This window comes from Centroberyx gerrardi, chromosome 22, assembly GCF_048128805.1.
Source record: "Centroberyx gerrardi isolate f3 chromosome 22, fCenGer3.hap1.cur.20231027, whole genome shotgun sequence".
NCBI lineage: Eukaryota > Metazoa > Chordata > Actinopteri > Beryciformes > Berycidae > Centroberyx > Centroberyx gerrardi.
Window position 1 is genome coordinate 24,836,776 of NC_136018.1, and position 11,355 is coordinate 24,848,130.

The 11,355-nt window shown below is 40.8% G+C and overlaps 1 protein-coding gene across 1 annotated transcript; it reads left to right on the forward strand.

The window, feature by feature from the left end:
- Positions 1 to 1,852: 1,852 nt before the first annotated feature.
- c1ql3a (complement component 1, q subcomponent-like 3a) lies at positions 1,853 to 11,045 on the forward strand. The gene is made up of 2 exons (XM_071906669.1): positions 1,853 to 2,464; positions 10,866 to 11,045. The coding sequence occupies exons 1-2, from the start codon at positions 1,877 to 1,879 to the stop codon at positions 11,043 to 11,045; spliced, it is 768 nt and encodes a 255-aa protein (XP_071762770.1). The 5' UTR covers positions 1,853 to 1,876.
- Positions 11,046 to 11,355: the final 310 nt, after the last annotated feature.

Sequence of the window (11,355 nt, forward strand, 5' to 3'; positions counted from 1 at the left end):
AAAAATGAACCCGGTCATGGAAATGCATCATTATGCGAAGGCAATACCAGTCAGCTATGAGAAACAAAGGATGAGTCGGTGACCTTTTCCAACTATCACTGTTATTCCTCCACCCCAAAGCTCACTCTAAGATTGAATAAATTCCAACAGCCAGTATTTCTCTCAGTCATCGCTCTAGCGTTTGAACACCACAACAGCATTTGAATTTAGGCTGTTGTGGTGTTGCTGTTTTTCTCAGATGCCTCTCCTTCCCTTTAAGTGGATGCTGTTCCTGCTTTGTTCTTGCTTCTTCTCGATTCATCTCACGCCTTCCAAGGACACAAGTCCCTGGCTAACCAAAGCCCATTGATTTTCACTGGGTGATTTATAGGTAGAGTGTGTGTTGGGGCAGCCCTGATTGTCTATGGGGGGCTGCACTGTGCCACTTTAATGAGAGTGGTGACACAGGGGCAGAACAGCCAGGACCCCACCAACCACTGGATGAGCTACTAATGTACAGCTGCTGCTCTTCTTACTATTCACAATAAACCCAGGAACAGTGCGCAGGAGAAAGAGAGGGAGCATGTGTCTAGACTAGAATGTTAGTCAACTGACTAAACTAAGGTGTTTGTGTTTACACAGTGACTTGAGCTCAGTTGACTGCATGAAGCCGGTGAAGTTTAATTTCCAGTTATTATTTCATTGTGTGTCACACAGTTTCAATGTGTATCCATACTTCTTATAAGCCCTTAACAGCAATTCATCATTCTCTACTGTGGTATTGAGTGAAGTGCCAATCCAATGATCCTCTGTTACCTTCACAGCTCATTTTCAGGGACTCTCAATAAGTGGATATTTGGAGGCCTAATGAAGCCAGACTAGGCGAGGTTAGTTTGATTTTAATACCGTCAATACACCAACATTCCCTCAATGTCCTTGTTTTGATCCAGAAGACAAATTGGTTTGTTTCTTTATGAGCTACGAATCAATTAATGACTTTGAAAAATGTTTCTAATGTTGGCAATTAACATGAGCAACTACTTGCTACTTGCCTCTGGTTTTCTGGTAAATGATATGAAGCCTTTCTTAACTGAACGTGTTTTTTCTCACTTCTTTTTACTCCAAATAATCTATTTGTTTAGTAGCCTAACTTTCCTTGTTTATCATTGGCCTAATTGCCTCTTTATTTGCGTTTGGTGTTGAACCCGAATCCTGTAGGCTGGACTGGGTGTGGGTGGTGTCACTACCACATTTGTATTTTATAGACTATGGTGCCTTATCTTTCCCCCCTCTCTCTCTCTCTCTCTCTCTCTCTCTCACACACACACACACACACACACACACACACACACACACACACTATCTCTCTCTCTCTCTCTCTCTCTCTCTCTAGCTTGGTCCTACTGTGTCTGCGCTCTTTCCTCTTTCAGCGCTATAAATCAGAGGGTCTCCTGGACTGAAGCACGGAGGATTATAGCTGCTCTACAAACAGTTTGCTTTTAGACCTGTGGATCAAAGAGGACCAGACTGGGTGTCTGGATCTGAAGCCACTCAGAGATGCTAAATCCAGTGCTTTTGGAAATCAGCGAGCAGTAAAGTAGCCTGGAAAGGGCTGAACTTTCAGACTCCAAGTGACACTTGAATAAGCAAACATCAGCAGAAAAAGTGTGGAGACAGAAGGACCGAGAGAAAAGGACTCGTAAGGGGGCTTGGCCCTAAAAAGTTAATTAACATTACCGACAAGGCGAAGTGTAGCTCTGCTACTTTTTTTTTTCTCTAAAGGGTTACCTCTTCAGCCAGCAAGATTTCACCCAAAAGCAGGCAAGAGGATCGTCCTGCGCTGACGCGGCTGGTCGGCAGGAAGCGACTGGTTGCGGCGGGGGTCCTGGGGGTCGTCATGGTTCTGGTTCTGGTCATCCTCATCCCGGTTTTGGTCAACTCAGCTGGGACGGCGGCGCACTACGAGATGCTTGGTACCTGTAGGATGGTGTGCGACCCCTACGGCACTAAATCCCCGACCAGCACCGCCACGGCGGACACGGTTCGAGACAACAGCCTCGTCCAGTCTTTACCCACTTTTATCCAAGGTCCAAAAGGGGAACCGGGTCGTCCGGGGAAGGCAGGTCCCAGGGGTCCCCCCGGCGAGCCGGGACCGCCTGGTCCGACGGGGCCACCCGGGGAGAAAGGAGAACCGGGTCGACCTGGTTTACCGGGCCCTCCAGGACCCAACGCGGCCGGAGCCATCAGCGCTGCCACTTACAGCACCGTGCCCAAGATCGCCTTTTACGCAGGGCTGAAAAAGCAACATGAGGGCTACGAGGTGCTGAAGTTCGACGACGTGGTGACCAACCTGGGAAACCATTACGATCCGACCACGGGAAAGTTCACATGCTCCATCCCCGGGATTTATTTCTTCACCTACCACGTCCTGATGCGCGGAGGGGACGGCACCAGCATGTGGGCTGATCTGTGCAAAAACAACCAGGTAAAAAAAACAACCAAAAAACCCCACTACACTTACCCATCCGGTTACGCACAGGGCGCAACGAGGACACACAGAGAATAAATGGAAATGCGTGAACTGCGAATGTAGTAGTTGACCATCAACTACATACCTTGTTATCCAGATCGGTGTTTTAAAAAGGGCTGTATACAGTGGCTGTATTCGAAACGTATTAGAAACGTTTTACGCGTGACACTGTTGGTGCGCTTTGTTGAAGCCAATTCATCCACTTCACGTCCACCTCTCCTCCTTCAGTCACGTCACACCACTGTACATATAAAGTGACTGTATAGACTGACTATATGGACTATTGACTGACTATATAAACTGACTATATAGACTATTAACTGACGATATGAAGTGACCATATAAACTATGAATCGTGAAACTGACAATATGACAGTTTGGCATTAGCAGACGCTGTTATCCAGAGCGACTTACAATTAGTGCAACAGTAAAATAAGTGAACATTCCTCAAGCATCAATAGGGTCAAAAGTCAAATAATTCAGAGTATCATGAAAACAAAAGATACCACAACATTAAACAAGAAAACTAAGTGTAAGTATAATATTCAATAGCATAGTAACAACAACAACTAAGTGTCAAACGTGTGTGTGTGTGTGTTTGTGTGTGTGTTTGTGTGTGTATGTTAGGGACCATGCCTTGAGTAAGGGGAACCAAGTAGGGGGTGAAGGGAGGCAGGTAAGGGGTCAGGGTTGGGGGGAAGCCTGTGGAGGATATGAACCCTGGTTCGGGTTAGGGGTCAAGGCCAAGGCAGGGGAGCAGGATACGGACCAGCAGGATGAGGGGATAGGCAGGGGGACAGGAGGTCAGGGGGCGAGGTGGAGTCTGAAGAGATGGGTTTACTGTGCAGTCCTGGATGAGCTGGGAAGATCATTCCACCACTACCAGGAGGGAGAAGAGCTGGGACCAGGCAGAGCAATGGCCAGGTTGTCGCAGGGAAGGGAGGGACCTGTCTATATAAACTGACTATATAGACTATAAACTGTCTATATATACATTCTATATGAGCTGTCTATTAAAACTGACTATATAAACTATGAATTGTCTATTTAACTGACTGTATACACCATGTACTGACGTCCACAGGCAGCAAGAGCCACATGGGCTTCTGTTGATCTGACAAACAGCCTTTAGGGTCAGTTAGATCTGGTGGCTCTGTATAATCAGCTTTCATTACGTCAAGCCAAGAATGACCACTGTTAGATGATTATGAGATCACAGGAAAACCTATTCAGAACCAATTCATTAAACCCTTGTAAAGAATTCTATCAATTACACATTAATATGTTGTCAATTAATAGGTGTGCGCTTCTTCATCTGCTTCTTCTCATCATTATTATTATTATTATTTTTACTATTATTATTATCATTATTATTATTATTATTATTATTATTATTAGTAGTAGTAGTAGTAGTAGTAGTTGTGGTGGTATTGTTAATATTGGTGGTGGTCGTTACATTTTTAAAGGACCAACAGAGGCCACTTCATGCAGCAATCCGTGCCTCTTCTCTTGGCTACATTTTATGTTTTATCCATAAGAGTGTCCTGCGGTCTCTTATCAGGCTGCATGGAGGCTGTCAGGAGCAGATCTAATCCCACGGCCCCCAGGGGCCAAACCGCTGTTGGAGCGCCGCTCCACCGAGCGCGTCCCTCCTGTCCGTCAGCGCACTAATGCTGCTCCAAACAGCACAAAACACACAGCAAACAGCCCTGGAATAAAACCAACAGTGTTTTATGCTGTGACAAAGAAAAAGCAGAAAACTATGTCTTCAATTACTGGTGAGACTTTTTAATATCCTCAAACAAAGAACCCGTCCCTGTGTTATTTCTTTGTAAATGATCAACAAACTGCCACTACCTTGAGCTGTGATCCATTTGAAGATGACTTGTAAAATGCAGCAGAGTCAATTAGTGGAATGGTATTATCAGCTGATTTGAATAAGCAGATTCAAACCCTGCTTGATTTACCTCGCTGATTTACCCTGATTTCTCTTTTTAATAACAGCAGGCAAGGTTACTTCTGCCAAGTATTTGATCAGTTCATTCCAAATGCACATTCATTTGATCCAGACTGTTTCCATAAATTGATACTTTCACATTCAGTCCTATTTCTGTTTATTTCTGACAAATGATTGTCTCTGATATGGAGCTGATTTATTTCCCATCCAATCTTTACTATCTGCATGGAAAGTCAGTGTTAGGCGCCTCCATCCAACTAACAGAGGGATGGAACATTTCCATTAGTTAATTTTCACAGGGCATTTTTCCACAGGCTGCTATTAGTTTCTGTGTTTGACACCTTATCAAATAATAATAATAATAATAATAATAATAATAATAATACAAATCAATTGTCATTAGATGGAAAAGTACATGCAGAGATGAAGCAATGGTTTAAAGACATAACTATCCAAATGTTTGTGGCCATTCATTTTGCATTTACAGAATATCCATTGAGGGGATGTTATTTTGATCAGAGAAAATGACCATTGACGTGCAGAAATGCAAAAATTGGCCCTTATCCAATGTGTCAATGACTGTCAAATACTGTTCTTTTCTACATTTATGATACTAGTTAGTAGTCTAGTCTTAGTGTGTGGTAACAAACGTATGTGAAATAATTTTTTAAGAGCATCGGAGTCTGATACAGCTTAGTATGATGGCTGCAGTCTGTATATAATATCTAGGTCCAGATATTTAGCCTGGTCTCCTGAAATTGTGTCTTAAAATGCAAATAACATGCTCCATGCTCGAAAAGTGAGAGAAATGTGTTTCCTCAACAGGAAAGGATTACATAGAGGAGACTAGAATCAGGCAGTAGTTTGACATTGGAATAGCGCGATGGAATGTAAGGGTGTGGAGGCCAGGGGTGGACGGGTGGATACATTTACCTTCATCTCCGACGGGAATGGGAGAGAAGCTTTCATTTTCAGCAAAAGTGTTTCTTATTTACCTATGACCCAAACATTACCCTAGCCTTAACCAAATTGTTGTCATTAATATCATTCTTTAAACTCAGTTAGATAAGCACTTATGCTTACAGTGCTTGCTATTCAAATTGTGCATACCTTGATGCATTGCATTTCTTGCATAGTACAGTGGAGACAACTGGCCTAATCATTTGGGGGATTGGGCTTGGGGAGGGAGGAGGATGGGATATATGTGCTGGAAGGTTCTTTCCGTACCCTTTTCATTATTCTCTGTTTTATTTATTTTCTCTCTCTGCGCCCACATTTGTATTTCTGCTTTAGTCCACTCTAGTCTTTTATCATTTACTAAAGCACACTAAACATGAACATCAGATTTAAATTGGCCTCATGGAACATTTCATGACATTTCAATTGCTTTACTGCAGGAAACTCATCTATCAGACACCGAACATGCTAAACTTGAAAGGGACTGGGTTGGTCAGGTCTATTTGTCCTCATACAGTTCAAATAAAAGAGGTCCTGCAATTCTCATAAATAAAATCATTACATTTATTCTAGAGTATCAAGAGAAAGATCACGAGGGTAGGTTTATCCTTATAAAAGGCAACATTTTAGGGCAACACTACTATATTGAATGTCTATGGGCCAAACACGGACTCTCCCATATTTATATACAGCTACATTTCTGATATGTTAGCCCCCTATGCCCAAATGCAGACTGCGATCCTCAGGTATGGCCCTCCTCTGTGTTCCAAAGTCCCACCTCATCACGAAAGGTGACTGGGCTTTTGCTGTCAGGGCGCCTCGATTGTGGAATTCCCTGCCTGAGGATCTCAGGCTAGTAAAATCAGTATCATCTTTTAAGTCACTCCTTAAAACTTACTTTTATGTAAAGGAATTTTCTTACTGTAGCTGTTATTCCTCCTCTTTTATTATTTTATATCATGATTTTAATATTTTATTTTCTCTTTTATCCTTGTTTTATTCTCTTATTTCTTTTCTTTTAGTCCTACTTTTTCCGCTTATGTTTTATGACAATTTTTGAACTCTGTTGATGATTTGATCTTGTTTTATAAAACACTTTGAAACCTTATTTTGAAAAGTGTTATATAAATAATGTTCCTATTATTCTTATTATTTATTATTATTATTATTATATCTGACACAATCTTGTTATTTCACTAGCATAGTATGGGAATTGGGATTATTTCTGGTGATTTTAACTGTGTATTAAATAATGAGTTGGACAAGTCCTCCTCTGCCTCAGTTTCAAACCCCAAAGCCTCCAGTGCTCTTAAAACCTTGTGTAATTCCACTGGCCTTGTAGATGTGTGGAGGGAACTGAAGCCTAATTTTAGAAATCATACCTTTTATTCAGGCCGCATAACTCTACCTACCTGCATGCATATGGTGTGGTCTAGCAGTATAGGCTCCATTGTATTATCTGACCATGCAACAGTATACTTAAATCTAGATATGGGTATTACAATCCCCCAAATTTGTTATTGGCTATTTAACACGTCTTTAATTCAAAGCAAAGAGTTTTGTTCCATAATAAAAGAGAAACTCTCTCAATACTGGCTTGAGAACCAACATTCTCCTGTATCACCAGTAATAATCTAGGAAGCTGCCAAGGCCAAAATAAGAGGTTATGTTATTTCACATACATCACTGATCAAGAAGTTAAAGGCATGCTGAGTAGGATTTTGCGGGCTGTGGCTTGTAAACACAACTTTCAAATATGACCCCTCCTCCCTGCGGTTGCCAGAATGGTACAAAACCGTAAAAAAGTACAGCTAACGGCAAGCAGACAAGGTACGTTCCAAAATGAGAGTGAATCTGGGGTTGGCTTTCACCCGTTGGAGAGTATTGAAGGAGAGGATGGGGATGAAGAGCAATGTGGAGTTGGCCTGTTTTTTGTTGGACAGGTAGGTGCCGGTTAGCGTAGCTAACAGCTTTTTTATACGCTAACAACGGTAGCTCGGCACACAACACACACTAGCCCTGACCAGAACTCCAGTTACTCTGTATTAGAGTTCAGGATCGCTACGTAGCCAGCGTGGCTTTTAGATATAAAACGATTTAGCCACCCACTGCCAAAAGGTTGACGCCCAGAAACATCCCGAACATTCCGAAGGCAGACTCTCTGCAGACACTGACGCTGTCACAGACTACCAATGGATGGATGAGTTTATGCTTTTTCAAGGGGGAAAATCCTACTCAGTGTGCCTTTAAATAAAGAAACACAGACAAACTTGAGGTAAAGGTAGAGAAACTGGAACATTATGAATTTGGCAATCTATATATTCTTAATCGGTTACTTGCTCGTCAGCTGAAAAGGGAACAAAATGAAAGGTCTATTAAATCAATAAAACTGGCTGGCTCTATAACCTATGACCCTCTTTTAATCAATAAAGCATTTGGAGACTTCTATAAACTCCTCTAACAGAAAGTAAAGGAACACTGGTGGAAATTTCTATTTACTTGGATCAACTGTCTCTACCAGCTTTAACAGAGGAGGATAGGGCAATGCGGAATGCACCTCTTTGCCATATTATGATGCCTACCATCAATGATTTGATGGAAAATGGTACTATGCCAGAATTGGGCCGAACTGCCTCTTTCAGTTTACTACTAAAACGGGAAAAAGACCCCTTTAACTGCTCCTCTTATAGGCCAGTATATTTGCTTGGAGTAGATTTAAAGTCAGTTGCTAAGGTACTCGCAAGACGATTGGAAACCATACTTCCAAAGCTAATTAACCCTGACAAAACTGGATTTGTGAAGTGCAGGTATAGACAATGAATATTGAGTATTTTGGAGTATCTGGTTAGAAATGGGAAAAAGACTTTTGACAGTTTAGTGGGGTTGGGGGTTGATTGCTGTTATGAAGAAAATGGACATAGGTGATAATAACTTCATAATATATTATATATTATATGTTGGCTAACATGGGTATCTCTTGTTGTAATTCACTGAGGCAGATTTGGAAGGAATGGTCCACTATTTGTGAATAGATCTATCCTTTGAAACTATGTGTTTTTAAAAAATATAATCTAACAGAACAGAACATAAATCACAACAAACAGTAACACACCAATATCCCCAACCCCCCCACTGCTCCCCAACCCACCCTGGTCCCCCCTCCACCCTACCCCCTTATCACCCTCCCCACCCAGCAAACAAAAACAACAGACAGCCAACAGTAAACAACCAAGAAAAGCAAAACAAAAAATTATGCAAGACAGAAAAAAACAACAACAACAAAATAATCAACAATACACAGGAGTATAAGACAGGGGGCTAATAAGAAATATATATAAATGTATATACCAAGTTCATAAATCAGCACAACATTTTTTCAGAGTAATTGTATCAGTAAAGTCTTTTAGAGGTCGCTATGCTCGATGTCATTAACATATACTATACAAAACATTTACTTATACAAATACCATTTCAAGGAGGTCGATGTACAAACTACATGGTGCCCTACAGACAAGACATACACCTTTTGTAACCTCAGGGTACGTAGACCACCAGATCTATGGTATGCTCATTATCCTGTACATACCCAATTTTGTAACTACAATACAATGCATACATGTACAGTTGTCGTTATTATGAGGCTGATGTACACAAAGCATGGAGCCCGGCAAACACGTTGTACATCTCCTGAGACCCAGGGATGTACAGACCTCTACCTCAGAATCCCAAGAGGCTCAAAAACAGCCTGTGGTCCAGCGATTACTGGAAAGTAACCTAGAGATCTATCCTAAATGTGCCGACATAAATATTCAATAACTTAATTTCAAATTCTTCCATAGGACATACTACAACCCATGTGATAAGGAAATAGGTACTATTATGCATGTATTCTGGCAATGTGACCGGATTCAATCAACCTGGAAGAAAGCCCATTTTCACAGAAAATATTTGATTGAGAGTTTGACATAATGCCTAGCTTATATTTATTTTAACATGACAGCAATTTTGTTCTTTATTCTGATTCTGTACACTTGTTGGACACAATATATTTTTTTTTTTGTGAAATATACAAAACAAACAGATCAATAAACCTAAATAAAAAAAACACATCATTGACAAGGCTAATAAACAAAGGCAAGACTTAATTAGCTATGCTATAAAACCTGTGTATAGGGGCAAGGATTAGGTATCTGTATTCCAATCGACCTCTCCCCCTCACCAACACACATCATCCCAATTCAAGAAACACTTCCATTTCATGAAACAATATATAAACTCCAACACACTTGAATCAGTATATCCAGACCACGGCCCCCGATCCGAACACCTCATACACAAACCCACACTCTACTCACTGTACTGCAACAAAGAAGACTAGACCAAACCAAAACCTCTCTAAAAACCCACAAACACATCACCACATACACCAAAATTAAAAGAAAACAAACGTAATCACGACACTATAAAAAACAAAACAAACTTAAAAAAACAAAAACAAAACAACAACAACCGAACAGGACTAACATATAATTATAGAACCGTTTTTTGGGGGGGGCCAATAGACAATTTTATCATGGCCTAACAGCTGTATTGATCTATCAAGACCATTGTTCTAAAGTACACAGTTTCACCCATTTCTTTTTATGGATCACTAACATCTCATTGTCATTAGCTATTGTTTTGTTATTTTAATAATGCTTAACCACTGCTGTAAAGTAGCCTAATGTTAGCATCGATTGTGTTTGGGTTCTAAATATAAAGAACTTCCCTAATAAAATCAGAAGATTACAAATGGCATCACTCCCATCCCTTAGATCTCTGAGTATTATAGGCTGTATATATAGGATATTTCAAAATTGTACATGTTGTACTAAGTGGGTTTTTATATATTTTCTGTAACCAAGATGCTTTTAATGACTGGTCAAGAGCTTTGTTATTAAATAAATTTAGACCAGCATTGTCGTAGGAATTATAAATGCATTTCCGCTTGATCCTCAACATTTAAAGAAACTTTTGTCTGGTGTAGGTAAAGCTTGAAATAGGTAAACTGAGAAACCACAAGTGTGTTTATTAAAGTTACTTTACCATAAAGTGATAAGGCTTTCCCTCTCCAGGGCAATAAGATTTTATCAATTTTTACGTTTTTATATTGTTGTATCACCCCATTATAAAAAAAATCAATAAACACATAATTACAAAAAAAAGGAAATGCCATGCTCAATTCCTGCTATTGTCACGGTGGAGGAACGTAATGTTCACAGAATTTGTGTCCACAAAACGTCCACACACAATCTGCGTTTCAGAGTTATTACTCATTTCACAAAATTTTATGAGACTGTGTTGAGATATTAACTCTGTGCGTATGGTGCTGTGCATGCTTGTGCATGTGTCTGTGTGTGTGTATGTGTGGGGGTATGTGTGTTTGTGTGTGTGCTCCTGCAGGTGCGTGCCAGTGCCATAGCCCAGGATGCTGACCAGAACTATGACTATGCCAGCAACAGTGCTGTGTTGCATCTGGAGCCAGGAGACGAGGTCTACATTAAACTAGATGGAGGCAAAGCTCATGGCGGCAACAACAACAAGTACAGCACCTTCTCTGGATTCATCATCTACGCTGACTAGACATTAGGAGCTCACTTATTGGACCTCTCAAACCCTCAGTCATTGCAGGCCTTATGGCCCAACCCTTCACTTCTCCATCTACAAATGTTGATGGAAATGTTGATGTTCAAATGCATTCTTTAAAACTCCCTTGGGACAACCAACATAAAATCTCCTCCACCTCCACTGCACTATTTTTTTCTGGATTAATTGTGAAAAAACAATTATGACCTCACAATCTTCTGCCCTGACCCACTTTCACCTCACCCCACCCCAGTCTAACCCTACCAGTAATCCGAACCTTAAAGAGTAATTCTACCCCCAGTTTGAG

What these genes read in the sequence shown, in the direction of transcription:
- c1ql3a (XM_071906669.1), top strand. Translation starts at nt 1,877, where the DNA reads ATGGTTCTGGTTCTGGTCATCCTCATCCCGGTTTTGGTCAACTCAGCT. An exon ending in ATCTGTGCAAAAACAACCAG is followed by an intron (nt 2,465 to 10,865) that starts GTAAAAAAAACA and finishes GTGCTCCTGCAG; the next exon opens with GTGCGTGCCAGTGCCATAGC.